This window comes from Pezoporus occidentalis, unplaced genomic scaffold, assembly GCF_034315485.1.
Source record: "Pezoporus occidentalis ecotype Australia unplaced genomic scaffold, CSIRO_AGI_Poc_V1 ctg32, whole genome shotgun sequence".
Classification (NCBI taxonomy): Eukaryota; Metazoa; Chordata; class Aves; order Psittaciformes; family Psittacidae; genus Pezoporus; species Pezoporus occidentalis.
This window is the reverse complement of record NW_026915158.1, coordinates 1,281,081-1,306,609: the sequence shown is the minus strand read 5'-3', so window position 1 is coordinate 1,306,609 and position 25,529 is coordinate 1,281,081. Positions and strand designations below refer to the sequence as shown.

Sequence of the window (25,529 nt, the reverse complement as noted above, 5' to 3'; positions counted from 1 at the left end):
CTAAACACAGGTGCTGGGGTTAATCCCATAACACCACCTTCCTGGGTTAACCCTGTAACACCACCAGGCAGTGGGAGCCCCAGCCAGGACCTCATAGAGGCTGCAGGAAATACAGCTGGTGGCAGAAGAGCAGCACTGCTGGTTGCAGGCAGAAGCCTGCAGACCAGAGGCTGAGACGGGTGTCAGGTCTTGTGCTTGACTGACTCAATAATCACTTCTGAGCAGGATGCTGCACAGCTTGGCTAGGAAAGCAGCACTTGCGGGGTGCAATTGGTTTCTTGCTCCATCTGATAAACACAAGCAATATATCACACAGAGAATGACTGTGATATGGAAAGTGCCTTATTCTCCCTTCCCCCAGGCAGCCTGTTACAGTGGCTGTTTAGTCAGCGTTTGGCATGCCTATCAAGCACTGACAGAACTGAATTTAGAAAGAAGTGAAGTGCAGGTGTTGGGATGTCCAGCCTTAAAACAATCCAAGCTGGAGAGACATTTCATCTTCCCAAAGCCCCCACTGCTGAGTTCTGCTGTAGACAGGATATTACACTGGTCAGATCCTACAAGGAATTTCTGTTTCCAGCCTTTATATCCATGTTGTACCTGAAAACACTGTAAAACCCCAGAAGGACTCACCTGTTCTGAATCTCACAAACGTGTCGAAAATATAAATGATATCAGAGCCATAATCCAAAAACAGCCATAATTTAATGTGGTCCTCTTGTAGCTCATCAAAGCAGGCTCTAAAGGAGCAAAGACACACACGCACACAAAAATTACACCAACTGCATAAGCAAAGCACTTGCAATGTGTTATTGCACATTACTGGCACTGAAAAATTACAGGCAGCATATCTCCATGCCCAGACACCGGCACACTAAAGCTGTGTCTATACAGACACTAGGATCTTTTAGAATTCAAAGGTGTTCAGGCCAGGAACAAAACTTAAACACATAGAATCATAGAATGGTTAGGGTTGGAAAGGACCTTAAGATCATCTAGTTCCCACCCCCCTGCCATGGGCAGGGACACCTTACGCTAAATCATATCACCCAAGGCCTCATCCAACCGGGTCTTGAACACTGCCAGGGATGGAGCATTCACAACCTCCCTAGGCAACCCATTCCAGTGCCTCACCACCCTAACAGGAAAGAATTTCTTCCTTATATCCAATCTAAACTTCCCCTGTTTAAGTTTTAACCCGTTAGCCCTTGTCCTGTCACTACAGTCCCTAATGAAGAGTCCCTCCCCAGCATCCCTATAGGCCCCCTTCAGATACTGGAAGGCTGCTATGAGGTCTCCACGCAGCCTTCTCTTCTCCAGGCTGAACAGCCCCAACTTCCTCAGCCTGTCTTCATACGGGAGGTGCTCCAGTCCCCTGATCATCCTCGTGGCCCTTCTCTGGACTTGTTCCAACAGTTCCATGTCCTTTTTATGTTGAGGACACCAGAACTGCACACAATGCTCCAGGTGATGTCTCACAAGAGCAAAGGGGCAGGATCACCTCCTTCGACCTGCTGGTCACGCTCCTTTTGATGCAGCCCCAGATAAGGTTGGCTTTCTGGGCTGTGAGTGCACACTGAAGCCAGCTCATGTTCATTTTCTCATCAACCAACACCCCCAAGTCCTTCTCCACAGGGCTGCTCTGAATTTCTTCTCTGCCCACCCTGTAGCTGTGCCTGGGATTGCTCTGATCCAGCTGTACGACCTTGCACTTGGCATGGTTAAACTTCATAAGGTTGCCATCAGCCCACCTCACAAGCATGTCAAGGTCCCTCTGGATGGCATTCCTTCCCTCCAGCGTACCAACCGAACCACACAGCTTGGTGTCATCAGCAAACTTGCTGATGGCACACTATTAAGCATGCGTCAGATTTCATTTCAGATTACAATAAAACATGCATCAGATTTCATGGGATACATATCTCCATTAAGATAATACCCAAATACAAGATTTGTTTCTGAGCGGCAAGCCACCTTCATCTCTCCCAGTCACAGCCTAAGTTAAGCATTTCCATAGGACTCCATTACTTTGACTCAAACTGTTTTCTACATTTTACAATGGAAAATAAATATTCGAGTAAAATCTTCCTGCCCCCAAGCATCAATAGATGCCTCGTGTTTTTAAGATGACCCAACACTGCCCAGACATCTCTTCTGCTCTCTATTGGGTGACTAGAAGACGTATCCTTAGCAGTGGCTGCTGAGCGTACAGTGACCAAAGCTCATCTCTGCATCTAGCCAGCAGGTGGCACACAGAGGCCACAGCCAGCGCTCACGAGGATGGTCATTGCAAGTTACAACACACTGATCGTGAGAAAAAGATAAACACCGGCCATCTATATTCCTAGTGGCATATATAGCATATATCTCTAAGGGTATATGGACTGTAACTCTTCTAGGTAAGGCACCCAAAAAATACCGCAGGAAGATAAGAGGAAGATTTACATAGGAAACATAATGAGACACTACATTTGAAACCTAAAATTATTATTAAATTAAATCCATACCTGCACACTAGCATACACCAGTTATAGAACACAGGTGCTGCAATTATGGTCAGCCAGTTGTAGTAAATATTGCTTGAAGGATCTATCACAAAGATTTCTTTTTTCTTCCTGGAAAGTAAAACATGCAGGTTTACACTGGATATGTGATGAAGTGACCCTGCTGGACCTCCCTCTTCTGGAGGCTGCTCATCTCACAATGAACTCACAGCTGCCAGAAAAAAAGAGCAGGTGTCCATGCAGGCAGCTTCAGATGAGATTCTAAATATTAGTTTCATCCCATCTGACATGCTCTATTTATTTGCTTGACCCAACTTTGGAAAAAGTAAGTATGAGTGGAAAGAAAACCAGAGATATTCATGCTGCCACAGCTGGAAACCAGAGTTTTTCTGCATATGACCCCCACCAAAACGAGTAAAATGTTAAATGTTTCTTATTACTATTCCAGCTAGAAGGCTATGGCCCCTCGCTAGGAAAAGAGCCTTCCTTTGCAGATTAATTTTTATGGTTTTGGCAAATTCTGTTCTGGAAATGACTGCATGAGCACACACTTAAGTAAAACACCTATGTATTGAAATACATGTTTATACAAGTAAGACTCCATGTGTGCATACACGCATAAAGTGTGTGACCAGAACTAAGACGTGTTATTACGTAAAAGAAAAATTCACATATTTACAGTCGTGGCTCCCTAAGCCTCACAACAATCAAGAGACGCTAAATGAAGCATACAGGCCTGGAATGTAAAGATTTAAAGAACAGCATGGCTAATGGCACATGCAGAGTATGCTCAGAAGTGGCCTTCCCCAGCACAAGAAAAGTTGATATGGAAGAGACAGCAATTAGGCATCTTGTATGTAATCAAAGGAAACAGGTATTAGTGGATTGTGAGGTCCGCACCTGCAGAAGTTATTCCAACAGTAACATGTGGTATCATGATCTGTGAACTCTATACTAGTGTGGGACACATGTGACTGGGCAATGCTTCATATGTATTTGTGTGACTTTTCCTAATCCCCAAAAATGTAAATATATTAAAATGCAACGATAATTTATTTCATATTTGTGTATATTTCTGGCATTAACCTTGCTGAATGCCCAGATGATAATGCTAGCAAAGGAAGCAGCTTTAATCTAAAAAGTATTTACTTTGTCATCTTCACAACAGATTTCGAGCCATTTTCTCTAGAAAACTGATCACCACCTCAAAACTGGCGACCATGAAATACGGTCTTCATGTGACAAAGTACAGTACCTTCTAGACATCAAATGTTTCTTTTCTTTGCCAAAATGTTTTAAAACCCTTTTGGCTACTGCAAAGCTCAGGCTCTCGCTATATGGTAACTGGACCCGAAAGAGAATCCTTAGAGCAAAGGCTAAGCAAATGAAGCTTTGATTAAGAAAGTCAAGATCTTGACACCAAGCAGATTTTATCTCAGAGCGATTAGCAACTGCATGTTCCCATGCCTACGCAGCACATGCCACCATATACATACACATAAACTTGCAGTATAGTACCTTAACCTACTCCTTAACTGTGAAGTCCATTCAAATGCATATTTTTATGTTATCACTGATATTTTTAATACCTGGTAAGAACTAAATTGTACTAGGTTTGCGTGAACTTTGGGGGAACAAAACAGAAGCAGGATCCATTTCTGTCTAAAGCATTCAAATAATCTTGTTTGACCACTGAAAACAGGGCAGTTGCAAAAATACAGCATCTCCTAATCAGCAGAAGCAAACTTTAGTGATCACCAGTAATGAACTGCACAAATTAAGTAATTAAATATGCTAGTTGGTGTAATAAGTAAACTTACTAGTAAATCTATAATTCTCTACAGGCAAGACTTTTCCTCTTTGTCCAAACCAGATTTTGGTTCATCTTGTCTGAATTATTATGGACATTCTGGAAGAATTAGAAGTCTGTGCAGATCTGCAAAGCAGGCTGCTAACTTTAAATGCCCTCATAGTAAAAAGTGATCTTCAACAGCAAATCAAAGTGAGCAGAAGTAGATGAATTCTTTTTACTGGCCTAGGAAGCTGTTGATGACATGCCTAAACACAGGTCTTTGAGATGCAACAAGTTTGTTTGGCAGCTGCACCTTTCCAAAGGGAAAAACATATTAACAATTTGACAGGCTAACATTTTGCAGCCTACAGAACAAGTATTGTGGTGGAAGTGTGGTGATGAAACGCCACACTGTGCTTTGTGGTGTAGGAGGTATATTACAAACACACATTCATTCTTTATACTTACTCTTCTTTTTTTTTATCATCTTTTTTGTCATCTTTCTTTTCCTCTTTCTTTTCCTCTTTTTTCTCCTCTTTCTTTTCCTCTTTTTTCTCCTCTTTAACCTCCTTCTTTTCTTCCTTTTTGCTGTACAACATAATGTAAGGCTTAGCAATATTACTGATATTCTAGCAGCTAAGGGAGAGGGTGGATGCTGAGGTACAGGAAACTAGACTAGACTCCAGAGAGAGTAGGACAGGGATCCAACTGGTAAAAATGGTTTACTGGCTGAGACCTCTCAAACTGACACCATCACATCAGGTAACCAGCTGGCTGATTTGGTGCATTAGTTACCTGTGCTTTCTTGATCTCTTCAGATACCAGTGTACCAGGCTGATTTTACTTATATGTTTCTAATTTATTTCATTTGTTAGAACTCAGGCATTTAAAAAGATATAGAAGAACTTGAAATGGCTGACCAAACTGTCAGCATTCTTTGCAGATCCAAAACCCCCCAGAGACTGTCTGAAGCTTAATGGCAATTAAATGAAGCTGAATTTCCTCTCACATGTCTTTTAAACTAACATGGAGCATAGGCAGAGGAGAAAAGAACCTTTGGATTGACTGATCTTCTATTTATACATGCACCTCAACTCAAAGAAACAGTTTTCACTTACTAAGCCCGATTTCTACATGGCAATGAGAACTGCAACTCAAGTATTTATTTCTCTGCCACTGAAACCCCTGAACTTTGACTTCTTTTTCAAATCTGCCCCCTAAACTAACTCTTATTTAAAAAACATATCAGGATTTCACTGCACATTACTATGCATGGTGCCTGATCTGAAGGCCAAGTCACAGTTGCTGTTGCTAGCATTAACATAGCTCCTCAATACTTCTAAAGTCTGGCATTCCTACTAGAAAGGAAGAAATGTAAGTAAACATAATTTTCAAAGGGTAGGGCCACTGTAAATTTGTGGATGTTGACATGCAGGGAAATGTAGGTTGAGATAGAGAATTAATCCAGAAGTCTTAGTGGTGGTGAACTTTGGAGGGAATATTTTGACAATTCCAACTTACTCCTCTGTTTTGTTTTTGAAAAGAGAAAAAAACACTTTCTCACACAGCATCTAATGCCAACATTTTTTTTTTCTCTGAGATCTACAAACTCATCTGTCAACTACAGGTATCATTCATAAGTGAGTTTCTTCCATTTCTGTGACCCACTACCTATCTCTTTACTGTGGTAACTCCATATTTACCATACTCCCACCTACTTATAGGTGGAAGTCACTCAGAGGAACAGGATGGACATAATCAAAGACTACGTTCTGCAGTTCCCCAACTGCAGGCGGTTCTTAAGTCTTTAACATAATGAAAAGCTTCAAAAAAACCCTGCATCTTTTTTTTTTTAATCAGTGCTCTTGAGAAAACTGGAATCCAGTAACTAATAAAGTGCTTGTTTTGTGACTGCTCTCTTTAACAGCAGTACAGTGGCATCCATTCTGTGTTCCCAGCACATTAAAAGGAGCATGCAACTTCAGACTTAGAAAACATGTCTTTGTCAGCCCCTATGAAAACACTGTCATAGTCTTTGAATGAATCAAACATTTGCATTTCCCATCTGTCAAATACTTCAGACTGTCCAGCAGGTAGACAGACAGGTTTTGTCTGCATTTAAAAATAATGAAGCACTGGAAGGATGAAAGTTTTGCCCAAGGTACACCAGTCATTGTCAGAAAAAGAGTAAAAAAGTAGTATTTCCATCCCAATCGGCCCTTTGGGCCCTGACTAGCAGGCTCAGCTCCAGGCTTCTCGCACTTTTTCATACCAGTCTAAATAAAATTCTGAACATTCTGTCACTGTTCACTGCACAGATTTTCTTCTTTAATAGAAGTTATGCAAACCAAACCAAAAAGTTGCTTCAAGAGCAAGAAGACCTCTTGTTCAGGTATACGCACATTTTGGCTTTGCAGCATCATTTCAATGTACAGTTCGAACTAGCCTGTGATGGAACTATTTGTAGAGAAAACCAAGAGTTCCCTTTAAGTTTTTCTGACATAATCAGAAACTATCATGATTATTTTTGTTTTCATCTGGAAATCAATAAAAGGAAAAAAAAATCTATCATCATGACTGACAACAGATCTGCTGCTGGATGCTACAAAGCAGATATGTCCTCAGACAGCTGTGGTCTAAGACATGCAACAAACATTGGTGTTGAGTGATGTTAAATTATAGTTCTTCATTCAGAGATTTCTCTTTGGTGTAACACTGTGAAATATCTTGTCAAATATATAAAATAAACTCCAAAGGATAGCTAGCTTCTGTCAGAACTTCTGTTGCAATGCAAGCCTGATTATGTTATCTGTCAATCTCTTTACATCTATACCAACAACATCTGTTGAACTGAAACATACATTTTAAAAAGACAGTTTGTTTTCATTTAGACTGTACACACTGAGTGTTTTCTTGATACCCTGATCAGTATCCGCTTCTCATTTGACAACCTGAAATTTTTGGGGCACTTGATTTGCAAGAAGGACTAGTATGTTAAAAGAGAAAAGCCACTATTAGAAAATTAATACACACATCTCATTTAAAAACTGAATAATTAATAAACCAATTGGCAATGCAGCAAAATCAGCCAGCTGAACTAGAGGACGTAGAGACTAAATGCTTAATCGAATTCACTCCTTGAGAGGTAAGGGTAACTTCAGACAAAAAGAAGTTCACAGGGGACACAAAGGATGCTTTTCATTCAAAGAAAACTAGATCTTTCTTCATAATCAAACTATATTCTTAGGAAAGACTTAGGAAGAGATAAGGAGTTTATACTACAAATGTTACTAGGTTGGAAAGGGAAAAAGAGAAGGAGCTAGTAGTCTAAAGGTGTTTGAAAGTTATCAATACTTACTCTTCATTAGTGTTGTTGCTATAGTTGACATTAAACCTGGCCAAGGGCCAGCGGCTGCAGCAAGTTAAATAAAACACATTAAAGAGTGTAAAGACTATTGGTATTTCATACACGTGTTTATTGACATGAGGGACTGACTTACTAGCTTCTCACATCTGCACTGATGAGATTAGAAAGGTCAACTTTGACTGCCACAATAAGCCCCTTTGCATAAGTATTTCAAGGCACTAGTTTCTTTTTACCATGTGCTTGGCATACACATTTGTGACCACATCTGATGTCCAAAGCTTGTTCTCAGGCATACAAGTGCACAGCAACATGCATTCTCACAATTTTTAGCCCTGTACTCATTTAGCCATTATTTTAAGCTTTCTTCAATCCTTTCAATCGTTTCAAGTCTTCTCCACAGATGCACTGTCAAGGCTTGTGGATAAGTAACAAGCATACCTACCACTGCTGCAGAGTTACTGTCACTTGGCAACAGTGTCAAACACAGAAGGCAAGGATGAATACTCTGAAATTCATTCCTCCTAAGAGCCTCATGCAGAGGTTTGTTGGTCCATGATCAATGCTGTCATTTCTAACTACTTTGAATCTGCAGTTGCTACTGATCCAGACAGCTGAAAAAATCAGACAATCTGGCTAATGCAATAAAATGTGCCTTTGGGCTGATTTTCTAATGGGTAGATAAGTGAAGACAGTAAGCTCTGCAGGGCCACAACAGATGAAGGTAACGTGTATCACGCACAGCCCTTCAAAGGTTCTTGCTTTAATCTGAATTACTAGCTGAGATTTTGAAACAAATAAACTTACTACTTGCTTGTCTACCAATCTTCAGCTATGCAAAAAAATATGGGAGTCTATGCTTCAAAGCACAATACCAAACAGAAAGTCAGCTCTTGTCTTGGGACTTCATTCTCCTCTTTCAGCTGGAGTTAAATTTAAAACACATATAAAGTAATGAGAATTCATCAAATCAAAAGATGGTAAACACAAAGTTTTCTCTTCCAAGCCTCTGTTGCTTTATTGGAGAAATTTTAAGGTTAAGACTGAACCTGCCTTCCATTTCAAAGACTAAGTAAGTGCCAATGTGCTAATGAGTGTGTGCTAATTAGCACATACTAATGAGTATGTGCCATTATATTAAGTCGGCAGCCAGAAGATTTTCTCATTTCTGCATCAGAAGCCTTCTTTAATGTTAACAGCTGAACTCATGAGTAGGTGTAACAAAGCAATGGCTCATTTTGCACAACTGCTGGTTTGGAGTTTCCTAACACTTGAAGATAATGTGCATAACATTAATGTCCTAAAAAGCCACAATTAGCATTCTTCAATTAGATTCTTCAAATAGAAATGCATTCATCCTTAGCAGAGAGGAGTTTAGCAACATCAAGTTGCACAGATAGCATATCATAAAATTCCAGTTCTGAGAACCCGTTCTTGCCACAGTATATTTGAGGGGGAAAGAGAAAGTGTGCTGAAAGCCATAATACTTGAGTTATGTGAAGATTCCTGGGCAGCATTAGATACTCTGTTAGCTCCCGTGCTAAGCTCCTTATCCTCTTCTTAAAATAAAACTTCCATTCTAATTACCAAGAAAATACCATAACCTTGGACGTCTTTGTTTAAAGTATAAACCATCTTCTTACCTGTTTACTCCCCCAGGCTGCTCACGGATGCCCAGAAAGGAGCGGATGTTACTTTGCCGAGTGGACACCTCTATGAGCTCTGGCCCTCGGATACGTTCTAAGAAAGAATCAGGTCTTTGGTCTTCATGGTGCGTATGTCTTGTAGCCCATGACCTCACAGATACAACAAATCGTGATAGCCTGCATGGAACAGACATACAACATTGACTGAACCAGACAAGATCATCAGATGCCTTAAGCTGTCCCCACAAAGAGTAGCCCAGGAGGATTTTTCTCCACTTCTCCACCTGCCACAAAATTAAACTTGAGGCACTAACTGCATGAAACCAGTCACTTCCAGCAATTTCATATATCATCTTTTCCAGTGTATCAGGAAAATTTCTCACATCAGTGAGAAGCAGAAGCAACAGAATATTCTTTCCAAGTGGGGACAAACAAAGTAGTTGGGGTGGGGCAGTTGACTTCTGACAAGCTTCTGACATTATGTGATAATAGGGGAATCCTGGACTGACAGAATTAGATGATATAACGTAATTAACTTATCGTATCTTCATACATCTTTTTCTCTGGCCACAAATTCACATTACATATCCTGAAAATGTTTTCTGTCCAAGTTCAAAAGGAAACCATACAGATCGGCCTCACATCATGCATTTCCTCAGCATTCAGTATATTTTAGATCTGATCATGTAAAAAATGCTTTACTTCTTTGTATTCAGACTAACCTGTGTGAGCTCATTCAGTATCTCAAGGATCCTAAGGTTTTTATTAGGAATGAGTAAGCAATGAGTTCAGAATCAAGGTCAAAAGCAGCCTCTGTTACTTCTTAAAGTCTTTCTTCAGATGGACTGCATCTATTTTCTTTGGAAAGTGATGGTTCTTCTTACTTTGCCTCCAAATTGTGATCAATCTCTTTCAACAAGTTAAATTTAATGCTGGAAATATACTAGCATGTTACCTTGCCATTGCTCCCCTGCCTGCGAATGAGCTCGTCTGGGATTCAGATGCATGTCTTCCCCCCACAGAAATGACTCTCTGCAGTTCTGAAGACACATCCTCACACAGTGAATGGGTTCTGCAAAAGCAAGTTATTATTTTTTTTAATAATTTCAGCATAATAATACAGCAGACTTCCCCCCACCTGATTCTTTCCACCTCTACATCAGGAAGCAATGCAACAAATTGTCCTCTTCCTAGTAATATGGCATACATTTGACAAATATAGAGCTAAGCCTATATTCCTACTTCCCTGGAGCCATCCAAAATGAAATGAAGTCAGTGAAGGCTCTGCCATCCATTCCAGCAAGATCATGGAGTTTATCCCTGGGGGGCTTTAAAGTAACTGCCCACTGCTTTTTTCAGTGTTGTTCTCCTAGACATTTTTGGGGATTAACAGTCTGGAATTTGTACCAGTGCAGTTCCTATTTGTGACTCAAAGCAAATGCACATGTCCTTTTGCTTTCACTCCAACTTGGACTGTAAGGCAACATGGTGATTTTACAGTAGTTAGTCCTGAGTACCGCCACTGCTGTTCTTACCAGCCAGCTGCACAGCTGCAGGCCTAATGCTGCTCACTTCATTAACAGACACCTCACTTATGGCATAGCAAAAGAGGCAGAACCTCAGAGCAGCAATGACATGAGGCTATTTGCCACACATGAAAAATACTGTAAACAGCCCAGTTGCATGCAACTGCACAGTGATTGTAAAGTTAAGCTACTTGCAGTGTCATGCCACGTGCAGTGTCATGCCAACCCCCGTGAGTACCCATCATTGTAAGACTACTTATTAGCACCAAAATAATTAACATTTGAGAAAACAACATTAGATTTTAGCCTCATCTTTTCATAACGGAGTTTTGAAATTGACTTTATTGGAACCTGGACATTACCAGGGATCACCCTGAATTTTTGTATAAGACTTCTGGGGTTTTCTCTGCCTTTTTAATTCTTCAGTATTCCCTTTTATGAAACTTCTTCACATCCATTAAGGATCACTTTTTCCGCCTTTGTAATGCAAACAACTCTCACATGAGTCTGTTAATCTGTATTGCCAGGAAAACACTGACTATAATGATACTTTGCAGTATCTTCGTAAGAACTGGCAACAACATTTTGAATGCCCACAAAAGGATAATTAGCAGCTGAGTTTTGTGTGTACTCATAGCTGAGAAACTGACAAACAGAGAATTAAAACTTTATTATTTCTACACAAACAACCATGCTACAGGAGGTATATCATTGGAGTCTTGGAATTCTCAACTTGTCAACTGTTTTCTTCTTCTATTCTAATAAGAAAACACCAATAGATACTCCTTAGTATTGACAATTTTATAACCTAGTTTATTTTGTGGGTGCTGAGAATATTGTGAACATCAAAGTTATCATGGCTTCTAGGGGAGAAAGAACAAACTAATGGAACAGAAATCCATTATGGATTACCAGATACACAGAGTCTGCATTCAGGTCAAGAAATCTCCTGAGCTGGATGCTGGGACAGCATTAGCGGGAAGTATGTTGCAGATACTTGCAGTTTGCCCACTTGTTTTTTCCCCTTTTTCTGAAGCATCTGCCTACAGCCGCGCTGAAGCAGGGACACTGAACTAGTCATTCTTTTAGACTGCATGCTATGGCTGGTTTTAAGCCCTTCTATTCCTTTTTACAGAAAAATACACATTTTGTGTGATCTTAGACAGCAGTAAATTCTAATATTGCTACTTCTGTGCTTACTTACCAATTATTACTCCTTTTGAGTCCTGAAAATATATTTTTAAAAGAAGATAGTTCAAGTTCTTTGAAAATAATTTTGAGTGTCACAATTCAGATGTGAAAAAAAAAGAAAGTATTTTGCAGAAACAGATATGCTTTTGTGGATACTTAAGTCAGAATTTTTTATTTCATATTTGAATGGATTCAAAGTCTGCGCTCAATTACTGACTCCAATAATGAGGAGTAGCTCAAATGCAGTAATTCAACTGCTTTTATCAACTGTACATTAAATTGTTATAATTTACCCTAAATATAAGTTGTTAATTATAAGGGTCAGAAAATAAACAAGTGAACAATAATACTGAAAACAAAATAAACATGCATTAAAGTACTCTAGTATTTTATTCAAGTAGAAACTAAAATACAAAAAAAGATTATCAGAATGCATTCTTTATCAGACTAAGAAAACTCTACACAGAGGTCAGGCCCAGGAAATCAGTCCAATCCAAAGCCTCAGAGGGAGATACATTTCAATTTCATTAGCCTGTATAAGCATACTGAAATAAAATGTACACCATGTGATGTTCTATTTTGATATAACTGTGCTGGTTACCCTCCAAGCAGCAGTTGAAAATTGCTGTCCAAAATGCACTGTTAAATATCCTTATTTGTTTTTGTAAACTTTTGTAAAAGAAAGGAGTGCCAGTCTCCCTTCTTACTGACTGTGATTGGGCACCTGCTGACAATAAATAAAAGGCTAAGAATTAAAAGTTCAGCTCATTTTGAGTAAATGTGCCGGAAGGCAATGCAGAATCATGCAGAGATAGCTGCGTGAGTTCTAAACAAGTTGGATCAGGTACCAAAAGTAATACTGTTCTACTAGCTCCACTTATCAGCACAGTCATACTTGCAAGTACATCATCTGTTAAGAGCTTTGTGTGCATGATCATCAACTCTGTACTCCTCAGCAGTGTGGAAAGCTGTGCTCCACTGTACCTACACGGGCTTATCATACTCAGTGTGTCTGTAACATTGAAAGTTTTACCAACTCTCTGTCCTCTTGCTAGCAGGAGCTACAAAGCACTTAATGCCACCATCTAAAACCTAATGTTTTCCATCCAGGGCATGGCCTTTGGTGTCCAGAGCCAGAAGTAAGTTGAAGAAATGTTTTCATCTAGGTGAAAGAAAACTGCATGCATATGTGACCTGATATGAACATCTTCCAATCTGATCTAGACTCCTACAAAATCAACTAAAAATTTCAAATTATTTAAATTACTCTCTGGTCACTCACACTCACTGAAAAACTTATATTCTGTAGGAATTCTGTAGTGAAATCTTTAGTCTATATTTTTATTTTGGTTGCTTGACTGTTTTTAAAAAGAATCTTCTGATTATTCTATACGTGCACCAAGAATTTCTACAACTATGTTATAACTAAATATAACCACTTGTAATTAAATTCAGGTTTATCTCATAAAAAAAATTTATATGAATAACATGCGTATACCACTTCGTAAAACCAAAATCATTTTGTGGAAACAGTGCTAAAATGCCTGTATTTCATTTTTGCAATTACAGCTTCTGTATATTTGCAACAGGATCAGAAAAAAATACACACAGGACTCCTACAGGCAACTCTTATGAAAGCTCCTGTTCAATATTACACAGCAATTACAAACACATTCCACTTTAATTCACACAAATGCAAATCAAATGTAAATCTAAAATGAACTCTTCCTTCCATTATTATAACTCCCTATTATAAAACTCACATACTCAGTCATGACTTTCCTGAACCCTGTTCAGTTAAAACAAGAGGCTTTATTTGTCAGTTGGCTTTATATTGATGCAGAGGTACAGTTACAGACGGGGCTTTTGATGCAACACCCTCAGTGCATGTGGCACAGTGTTTACTTTATTTTCACAAAGACAGATGCATTCCCCTCTGGATTCCATTATCATGTTTGCCAAACAGTAACCATTGACATTACTACCCAAGGTTGTCACACAGTCTGAAATCAACAAGAGGAGAAGAGAAAATACAGTATGCCATGAAATAGAGAACAGGTTACACAGCAGAAACATCAGCAGATGACTGTGCTTCCTCCACTTATGCTGAAAAATATTTTATTTCCCTGGGGGTAGCAACACCACTGTGTCTTAGAGAAAACTCCCTGACACTGAGGTTCCTACTCTATGCCTCTTCAGCTTTCTAAAGCCCAATTTATTCCTAGCTTTCATGGCATCTAGAGGTAAGCTCTGGGAAAGGTATTTACACCAGCATCTACTCTGTACCCATCCCTTGCCTTGCCTTGTTTTACCTCTAGAAACACTAGAAGACCATTTTCACCTAAAGTGCATGCAAATAATCCAGAATTTTCTTTTAGAAGTAATTGCTTTGAAGTTCTGATCAGTTAAACAGGAAATGCTGAAGCCCTTTTGATTAACAACTATGAGCCAGAAGTGCAGGATCTGACTCCAGATGGCAGTGACCTAAATTAGGGTGTCTAATATAAACTCAGCATCTAAGTTCCTATTACAGTCAATTGCCATCTTAGAGCTTGATTCGGTTGCCTCAGTATAGGAGTCTAGTATGATTTGGAATACCTCAAAATACTTTATCTGACCCCTCCAAAGCACACTGGTCTCACATCAAATCCACTAGCCCTAGCAAAATGCTTCAGGTCCTCTATCATACATCAAACAGTTTTAGATGCCTATTTTAGGCAACTAAATACTTCTCATAATCAACAGAGCAAAACAGGCCTGAAGAGCTATTGAGCTTTAGGGTAAGCTGAACAGTTCTCCAGGTGCCATGTTAGTACTGACTACATCTTCACTGATGACAGTAGGAACTTAAGACACCTGCTCATATTCAATTCATTCACACTGAAATACAGATATCTACAAGGTACAGCTGAATCCTACTTCTTATTTTTAGATAGATAACCTGTGTCTACAAGCTAATGTGCTGCCTGTCCTATTTGAGGTGTTGTTATACAGAGGCTGGATTTTAAAAATTAAGACTCATGAGGTATCTTTTGTTATGTTGGGTCTTGTTTTAACAAAATGGACTAACTTTATAGCACACTACACTGTAAGAATATGGGCTCATGAATCACCTACTTCAGCATAATTGAGAATGAGAGTTTAAACAACACTAGTAGTTTTCTGTTAACTATTGCAGTGAACGCTTTTCCTTGATAATACTTCATTCCACAGAAGAAATGCACTTAAGCATATCCTTAGCATTAAGCACAAATTTAACATCCAGTGACTTTAATGAGAACTAAGTAGTACACTTAATTGCTTTGTTGAACTATAGCCAACAGAAGCTGAAGGAAGATAAAGGTAAAGGAGAAATGCTGCTACTCTAGAAAACCTGGGGTTTGGGGTTTTTTTCCCAATGTCTATAGTTGTATCTTGCTACAAGTCAAAAACTAACTAAAATTCTGACTTTGATCTATCTTTCAATACAGACATATTCTAAAACAAATCTGAATTAAAAAGATGTGTATCAAAATTCTTTGAGTGGTATTAAAAAGGTATTGTATACACCTATTAGAAACCACTTCAGCAATACAAAAACCTTAAATATATCTCTTGCAGAGTAAGATTGTAGCTTTTTACTCATCTATGAACTGTAATTAATACTGCTAACAGCAAATTTTCTTTTAAATAAATGACTCTTCAAAACCATCATCATGATGATAAAGTGTGATTCATATTTCAGTCCCTCTGTCATAAGTAAATCATTGCCTCTGAAACTGCAGATGACTGCAGTGATTTAATTCTACATTTAAACCTTTATTACCACACTCTCAAATTCCTGACAGTAATACCATTCTGTGAGCTGCCAATCACTTATATCCTCTACAAAAAAAAAGACATTTAAAAAAGGATACAAAGAGGTTGTATTAACATTTTGATATGCTTTTTCCTGTTCCTGAGATACGACTGTAAACAGAGACAAAGGGACACAAAGGGACACAACTCTTATAAATCTCCCTAAGGAGATCATGGGGTGGCATAACTAATTCAAGCAAGCCATACTATGCAAGATAAAAGCATTTTCACTGGTGTAGGTACACCTACATGACAGAAGCTATCATGCAAGCAAAGCAAAAAGAAAAAAAGGACCTTAAACAAGGACCTTTGAACTTACACAGGGGAATTTCAGGTTAGATATAAGGAAGAAGTTCTTCCCTGTGAGGGTGGTGAGACACTGAAACAGACTGCCCAAAAAACTGGTAAATGCTCTATTCCTGGCAGTGTTCAAGGCCAGGCTGGACAGAGACTTGGGTGACATGATCTAGTATGAGATGTCCCTAGATTATCTTAAGGTGCTTTCCAACCCTACCTATTCTATTATTCTATGTCCAAACAGGACAAGGATCCCACATATAATATATGCTAGGGGCATGCAATCCAAAATTATAATAACACAGGAACCCAGGCAATCTATCTGTCCAGTGGGATTCTGAGTGCTCTAGGCTGGGTACACATTTGAACAGCAAGAGAGTCTGACAAGGTCCACATAGCAGAGGTGGTTGACCGCAACAAGCCAAAAGGAGAACACTTTTTCCAGTCTGTACAGGTGCTGTACACTTTCCTGCAGGCCCAACAAGGTTTGCTTAGACTAGACAAATGACTGGTACTATGTAAAATCTAAGTGCAAGCTCAGTGGCACATTTTAAACAGCCACATTAAAACTATCAAAATAGAGAAAGATGAATGTAAAAGAACTGTTACAGTTCCACCATACAAAGAGACTCTGAAAATCCAGTCAGAAAATGTTGTTATCCTTTATACACCATAGATGTTCCCTGTCACAGGAATTAGGCAAATTGTAGAGGCCACCTTTAAAAAAAAAAAAAAAAAAAAGCTTTGCACTGCATGGCACAATTCCAAAACTGGAAGTCATGACTACCTTCCCATTGCTGTATCTTCTCTACTTTGGATATACATTGGTAAGTCAGTTAAGTGCACGGGGTCAACAATACCATGATGTAACACTCTCACAATGCAGAGCTAGTGCAACACCACAGACTATGCAGCAATCTGTCCTCTTGACTTGGTGAAAGGAATATATTACCTGAGGCAGCCATTTTCAATCCTGGCAACATCATCATCAGTAGTTCTGACAGACAGCCTGTGCATACCAGGGTAGGAATGCTGGGTGTTGATTTTTGCCATTTTGCTTTACATATCAACATCAAAATGACAGCTGAAACAGGGAAGAAAAAACATTTTGTGAAGTTCGCAAAAGAGGTGTACTTTAAAAGAGTGATTTATTTAAACAGTGGAACAGCAAAAAGCAATTTCAAGCATTTGAAGACTAGCCAGTGATATTTACACACACAGTATGATACCTGTTCCTTGATTTATTTGCACTAGTAAGAAAACAGTGCTAGTAAAAGTATAATAAAATTCATCATGAACAAAGAAAAGGGTTGCATGACACTGTATTATTTTTAGTTTCTCGGCTTTCTGAATATCCACACTATCACACCTATTATCCACAGTGCAATTGCATTTAAAATCTCATTAAAAGAAGGTTTCCGTTAGAAAGCCAACCAAAAAAAAGTTAGGTAACACATGTGCTAGGACAACCAATCCCACTTTAAGTTGAACCTTTGTGCTAATTTTACCTATTTTATGACTTTTTTTTATTCGAAAAATACATATTAACTAAGCAGATAATTAATGAAATGTATCCCTCAGCTCAATATATGCCACTGATTAATTCTGTATTACCTAAACTGCACAAAACACATACTAGGGTTTTTTTCCCATTTATTTCCATATGTCATTTTTATTATGCTACTTAAAGACAAGCTCTATTAAGATATTTAGTAGCCCATCTTCTACAAGATTTAGGAAATTGACCTAAATTCCTTTCCAGATTTGGTCTTTAGTGCCTTACCAAATTCCTTTCACGTCTATCATCTGCAAAACAGGTTCTAAGACTCGAGACAAGTGTCTTAAAAACGAGAGACTGAAAGACTCAGTGAAAGCTTTGAATTTTGAAAAACGTTTTTAGGTTTTGAAACTCCGTTCAGGAATCATTTCTGTTTGAGATATGACTGGAATGAAATTCTCTTAGATCACTCAGTAACCTCAGACCATCTGCTGTTTTCACCTGTAATCCTCTGTCTCACTGACCATACAATACTCCTCATTAGCAGCAAATGAAATGCAGACCTTACAGAAGTTAACATTCTGCTCTGAATTATTTCTGAAGCAAAGTTCACAATCCATGATTACGTTATGCATCCAGTTTCTTAAAAAACACATACCTGACTTACCCTCCACGCATTTCCCAGAGAACTAAATGGAATCATATACAACTTTTAAAATAATTTAACATATATCAAAATAGAAAATACATTAACTCATTTTTTATTATCCTGAACAAATGAAATTAGTGTAGAAATAGCCCTTAGGCATTTAACACCTGAATATCTGATTAGTATTTCCCATTTTGCCTTAGTGTAGGTCAACTGGTATAGAATTATGTCTCACCTTAAGCTGAGTCCTGTACATACTGGATAACTTATGTATTACTGGGGAAAAAGTGGGCATTTCTATTACACATTGACATAAAAAAACAAAGAGAGATCTTTCAAACAGCTCTCACATTTGAGCGCTTACTCAGAACAATTAATTCTTAAAGCGCAGATGACATGCTAAAAAATGTAACTATGTATAAAAATGTTAACTGGAGAAGTTTGTTCAAAAAACATCTGCCAAATTATTTATATGTATGTTAATGTATATCCATTATAAATCAATGAACACATCTTTTAAAATTATTCAGCCTTTAAGAGACAAATGTTCCTATTAATAAATAAACTAGTCAAATGAATAGGTTTCAAAATATGCATGTGCCAAAGGTATCGAATCTCTAGGAAAAATTTTCATCTTTTTTTGTTATATTTAGTTATTATTTAGTTATATTTAGTAATATTAGTTTTTATTACTGCTTCTGCTACACAGAGAGTTGTGCTTCTACACATACTATAACACAGAATTAGATAGCTGACACGCAATAGTGCTTTGGCGATTAGGACATTTATTTTGTCATAACAGACAGCATTAAGGTAACTCCTGTTTCTCATATATTAATTTGAACATAATTCAAGGTAAAAAGAAAACATGTTTTTCCGTCTGTTGTTACCCATTTCTTCGAAGTTCAGCTTACCAAAATCTGCAAAAGTAGCCTACAATTTACACTCTGTCTCTCTGCCCAGGTTCCAAGACTTGAACTGACAACAGAACTACAAGTAGCCATGCTGTCATAGACACTTGATTTAAAAACAGTGCAGCATGCTTCTTGCTGACAAACCGCTATGCATATACAGAAAGTAAGGCACAGCAGCAAATTGCTCCTTCCTACCGATTGTTGTTCTTGCTGTCTATTTCATTTCCACTGCTTTGAGCTATACCAAGTATCACAAAAGATAACTTTTAAGAGTACAACGGCATAAGCTGCTTGGATTTTACTGCTCTGTATAGAACCTGCTCTCCTTTAAAGCTCAACAAAATAATTTCATTGGGTTTTCATAATCATAATACGATTCTCTACCACACTGCAGGAGGGAGAGAGGAGTTGTCACTCTTCCACTGAACAGTGTCATGTATTCCCCATGTATCTCCGTTAAACTTTCACTGTATTCTAGTTCAAGGTTTCAAAAGCTTGATGGTGGACAAAGAAGAATGATTCATACGATAAGTAACAAAGCATTAACTTTTTCCTAAGTATGTATTTCCAGCACAGAATTAATACTGAGTTAAGATCTTGAATAGTTCTGCCATTTAACATAACAATAACGCTGTCATTAGTTCTGGTGACCCATAATCAGGTTGATGTCTGTCTACCGCAGTTCTTAGACAAGGGTCTAAGGGTTTATAACCTCCAAGAAAATCAATCACTGTTTAAACAATAAAAGTTTAAGATAATAAAAACCTTCTGAAATCTAGCAATGATGTAGATAACTAGTTTCTAAGAACATGTATTATCTCCCTGAAGAGACACATTGGTTCTGAACATGGAGAGTAATGAATGATGCCTTTCTATATTTCAAACGCTGTAGGTGTGACATATGAATTTCCAGGCCTGACAGCTCTCCATCCATTTCTGAAAGTTTGGTTAAAAAAACATGAACTACAGTATTCCTTTAAACTTCAAAATGAAATAGTTTCTTCCGATGTTACTAACTTCCTAAATTTACATACTACTAGTTTGGAATTAGACACTACTAATAGATACTAGAATTAGATATTCCAAATCTCCTGGAATCGTTCATGTATGCCACTGGAGCACTAAATACAGGAAACACTTGTATAACTTCAGTAGACTTCCAAAAGCTATGCCACAAAAGAAACAAAACAAGTCATAGGATATGATATATGAAACCAAACACTATTTTGGATAAAAAAAAACTTAGCTTCTTAGAAGGCAGAAAGCAAGAATGGAATTAAACCTTTACCGCTACAGAAGTTTAAGAACAATATTCCTCAGGGTTCCATAGAAAAACTTCTCATTAATGATGAAGACAAAAAGAAAGAGCAGTGAAACAAGATCTTAGGATGGCAAAAGAACTATGGGCAGGACAAATAAAAGGAGTACAAGGAATTTTAGGATGACCCACATCAACTAGATCAATCTCTCAGTTTGATGGCAAGCAACATGCAATGTAAGCAAATGGAAATCAGTGAATACACGTGAAAAATATGTAACCTACTGCCTCGTGTGCTTCCAAATTAACCATCTGAAGCTCTCAGAAAGGGAACCTGAACACTATATATGTACAGCTAAGTGAAATGCCTTGTTTAGTGCAGGGCAGGCTTGCTGACATAATAGCTAACAATGTATACGTGGAAAGTGGTAATGACACAGCAAATTCTAAAACTGCTCCATGAAACAACAGTGAAAATTATCTGGAACACTATTAGTCCTTCTCTTAAACAGAAAGATACTGCAGAATAAAAGCACAAAAAGAATGGTTAAGGACACAGAAAATGGGGCTTGCCCACCCTAGAAAGGCAAAGAATAAGAAGCTATACAATAAAAATATGGAGGCAAAATTTGTGCTCATTTCAGAGCCCTTGCAATTATTTCAGCTCAAAATCCAAATTCAATACACATTGTGGTCTGAACCCTAGACTGGAGGAAAGGAGGATGTAAAAATCTCACAGAAATAAAATTCTACTATTAGCAATAAAATTTACTAATATATTTTTGGAAAGAGGTAGGGAGAGTGGATGAAGGTTCACTGTTAAATTGTGCTGTGCATACCCACCTGTGGTAGAGAGAGACAGAACACAGGACTGGTAGAAATAAATAAAGAGGTAATTTGGGTACAGTGAAGGCGGTGAAACATTCTGAACATGGTTTGGCCCTGCATGAAGCACACAGAATTCTGACAAATTACTGACTATCCAATACAGAAGAAATACTTGCTCCTTCTAAGCCTCCAAGATTCCTAATGGTAAATGTGTTTACTGATCTAGTGAGGAGATCAGCATTTCAAAGCCAGATCCCAAATCTGGCAAGCAACTGACTATGGAGCAGCTTAAAAAGAGCATGGGGCCGGCTATCAGGAGTCAACCAGAAGGAAAGTGCTGCAGAGGCACAGGTCTCCCAGAAAGTCTTTGCAGGGCCACAAAGAAACAACTCCAACTAGCTAGGATCTAGAATTGTAAAACTGCTATAGAGAGCTGATGTTTAGAAAACAATTTTCAGAACTCAGTAGAGGCTCAGCTTTGTATTTAAACAGTTCTTACAGCAGCGTGGTGGGTTAGCCTTGGCTGGCTACTAGAAACCCACCTGGCTGCTCTCTCACTCCCTCCTTAGCTGTCCAGCAGAGAAAGTAAGATAAGAAAGCTCATAGGTCAGATAAACACAGAAAGATCACTTACCAATTATCAACACAGGCAAAGCAGACTCAAACTGGGGAAAATTAATTTAATTTATCACCAATTAAAATAGAGTTGGAAGGTGAGAAATAAAGACAAAATACCTCCCTCCCTCTTTTTTTCCCTGGATCCGACTTCACTCTTACATTCCCAACTCCCCCACCCCAACCAGCAGTACAGAGGGTTGCAGTCAGTCCACAATGCTGCCTCTCTGCTGCTCCTTCCTCCCCACACCATCCTCCTGCTACAGTGTGGGTCCTTTGCACCAACTGCGCTCTGTCGCAAACTGCTTCAGTGTAGGTCCACTCCATGGGCTGAAGTCCTTCACGATAAACCTGCTCCAGCATGGGTCCTCCATGGGCCACAGTTCCTGTCGGGAAAACCTTTTCTTGCATGGATCCTCTCCACTGTCTTGCAGTTCCCTTCAGAAAATAACTACTTGCTGCACTGTGGGGTCCTCCACATTGGTTATCTGCTCCAGCATGGTCCTCCCCATCGGTTGCCCATGAATCTCTGCTCTGGCAGATGGTCCTCTGAGCCTGAATCCAGTTACCTGGTTTTAGGCAACCAAACTGGATCACTGAAGTATCATTATAATTTTTAATTTTCCAGAACTAATCTTTAAGTACAGCAAGTTTGCTAACTTGCAACTTTGAAAAACAAAAAATGCCTCGGGCTGAAGAATATTCCAGTGCCAGACAGCAAAACAGAACTTATCTGAAACAATCCTAGCTTTACCAATGACTTAAGCAGAATTTTAACATATTTTCTCACTGTTTATTTCCTGGCAATCAATGAAAGAGATGAATAATAATTCCACTCACAAGAAAATTGCTTTTCAGCGATTCAGAGACTGAAACTAGAGCTAAATGAGAGAGATGTAGTATCCTACTAAAAATATTACAAATTATACATTAGTGATAGCTCTCCCTACTCCAAATGCAAATAGTTTATGTCCTCTTTTATCTTCTTGCTTTTGGATTCAGTAGCAACTGACGTTTTGTGTCAAGTTATTTTATATACACTGTATGGTGTAAAAGACCTGTGTTACCAAGACAGCCAGTTGTTTGACAACAAGTTCAAGTAACCTATGGAAACATCAGCCTCACATAAGCATTTCTCAATTTTGAAAATGAGGTTCTACTTATCTCTTTGTAACTGTAATATTAGACTGAGAACCAGACTTACAAAGGCTTAAGCGTCTAAATTTTAGGAGGCTGTAGCATCCACTGGATTTCCTATAGAAGGCAGGCAGAAAACCAGGTATCCAGGAATAAGACACTAAGAAGGAAGCTACATACTCCAGCCAATATGAAATGACTGAAGCTAAAACCAGACACTGAAAATAACACAGCATCTAACTCCATGTCAAAAGGAGGCAGCACCCAATTCACCGGCATTAACTTGGTTTCTCAAGTCTATTTACTCATTTGCAGCAAACTGCATTGTGCTTTGGAGCTCCACCTCAAAAATGAGACACTTTTCAAGTCTGCTTCAAATTAAGCACACCAAAAACGTTTTTTCCCCTTTCTCCAGAACCTCTTACCAACAGACCTGCTTTCCCATGAGTTTGCAGGGTTCTGAAACATATACTTTCAGCAGCAGGAATGACTGTTTTCAGCACCCACTGCAGTCAAGGCCTCTGAGCAGCTTCCTTGGCCTGGTTTTCAGACAATCTGGCATATGCTTGGTAGCAAAAAACTATAGTCTCCCTCTCAAGAGCATTGAGAGTTCACATTTGGGCTACTCTAGCAATGTTGGGCAGAATGTGTTAACTCACTCTAACTTAATTCAAAATTGCTAACCAAACAAATATTAATATTTCTGATATGAAGTAAACATAGTTTGCTGTCAAGTAATGATGGCAGAGCAAGCTCTTTATACCACCATTTCACAGTCTTAAAGCTTATTTATTTAGAATAAAAGGACTACAGACAGAAACTGTGACAGAATTCACAAAACAGCTTTTCAAGGTGAAATATGCATCATTGTCACAAAGTAAAAGGTGACCTTACATATGATTTCATAATGGATCTTCTGTATTTGTGTGGCGGGTAATATACTGTTACTCTTGAGGGTTTCAACAACATCTTGCTACTTGCTGTGGAAGCAGAGATAAGCTGCATAGGATCACTTACATCATTTTAGTTAAGACACATTCCAAATCCTCACAGAGCCTCTCAGGTTCAACCCTGGTAAGTCTCTGGGATTTATTTTAGGATTTGACCTCCACCTACATGATCCTTGTTACATCACCTCATAATAGTTGTGGTTCAGCTGCACCACTGTGTGTGTTATGTGTTACAGTCTACAGTTCCAACATATCAAGCAGTACAGGCAACAAATATACATCAACGGTGGGATACTGGATCTTTAAGCAAGTATGTGATTTGAAGACAAGGTACAACTTTTTTCTGCAATGATTTGGAGATTTGTCAACTAACCTGCAGATTTAACTCCAGCACATTCTCATGGGAATCAGCTTTGTATAAAAGCTACTGGGTCAAGCCCAAGGGGTTGAAAACATAATAAGCAGGCTGCACCACCTTACCCTCCTGCATCATTATGCATAATAGTTTAAATCAACAACTCTTACATCCTATGACCACTTTTGTAAGTAAACTTTTCAAATTTCATTACTCACTGCTACATCTCTGCCCCATAGTCTGTGGGGACTGGTATCTCCTGAAAATGCACATAATTTATATGCATAGCTTGGTAAACACAGTACTAAAGATCTGTCAAACAAATACACAACTTGCCAGTTGGCGTTAATGACTACTGCATATGTATATAGGTATCATTTATAGTTTTATAATGAAATGTGTATGATTATCCTTCATCCATTTGATGGTTGAGTCCCTGGAACCCTATAGCAGCAAAAGAACCTTTTAAATACATTGAATTATTTGTACTGAGTTTCCTTTCTGTATCTATGAACTATTACTAATACAGTTCAAGGTTCTAAGATTTTCCATTTTATTTTTTTTCAGACCATTTTCTATGAATGTATCATTTTTAGACTGGAAACTGCTCAGGAGAATCTAGCTGTGCATACTGAACATAACATTGTAAATTAAAACACAGTAAACTACAAATTACAGTTGAGTGGACTACCAAGTTACATCACGTTGTTTCTGTTGCTAGTATGGGTTAACACCATGCAGGTATCCATGTTTCTATATAGCAAATAAACTCTGTGCAAGACTTCTGTCACCACTGTCTAAAATGATGTGCCACCCCTGGAGACATTCAAGGCCAGGCTGGATGTGGTTCTGAGCAACCTGATCTAGTTGAAGATGTCTCCGCTCATTGCATGGGAGTTGGACTAGATGACCTTTGAAGATCCCTTCCAACCCAAACTATTCTATGGTTTTATAATCTCTGTCAGTGCATTCATTTGCCAGGGTAATTCTTAAAAGTGAACATAACAAGGACGTGAATACAGCTAAAACACAGAAGGTTTACATTTCTGAATGACTATGTATAAAATATTTAGTATGTTTACATATGTGCATGTGCATACATGTGAATGTTACCCACTCAAATTCATTCCCTACCCATTTAATGTAAACTATTACAGCCATCCCATGT

General features: G+C 38.5%; 1 protein-coding gene across 2 annotated transcripts in view; it reads right to left on the bottom strand.

The window, feature by feature from the left end:
- The window catches only part of CNGA3 (cyclic nucleotide gated channel subunit alpha 3), a 32,112-nt gene that overhangs the window by 4,411 nt on the left and 2,172 nt on the right, over positions 1–25,529 (bottom strand). Inside the window, exons 2-7 of one of the 2 annotated variants that reach the window (XM_062628562.1) lie at positions 17,110–17,241; positions 10,262–10,378; positions 9,304–9,483; positions 4,765–4,884; positions 2,508–2,615; positions 634–740 (exon numbers count right to left, since the gene is read on the bottom strand). In XM_062628562.1, coding sequence (XP_062484546.1) covers positions 634–740; positions 2,508–2,615; positions 4,765–4,884; positions 9,304–9,483; positions 10,262–10,378; positions 17,110–17,210 — 733 coding nt within the window. In that variant the 5' untranslated portion in view covers positions 17,211–17,241. The remainder of the gene's footprint in view (positions 1–633; positions 741–2,507; positions 2,616–4,764; positions 4,885–9,303; positions 9,484–10,261; positions 10,379–17,109; positions 17,242–25,529) is intronic. The other variant, XM_062628563.1, reaches the window with a different exon arrangement.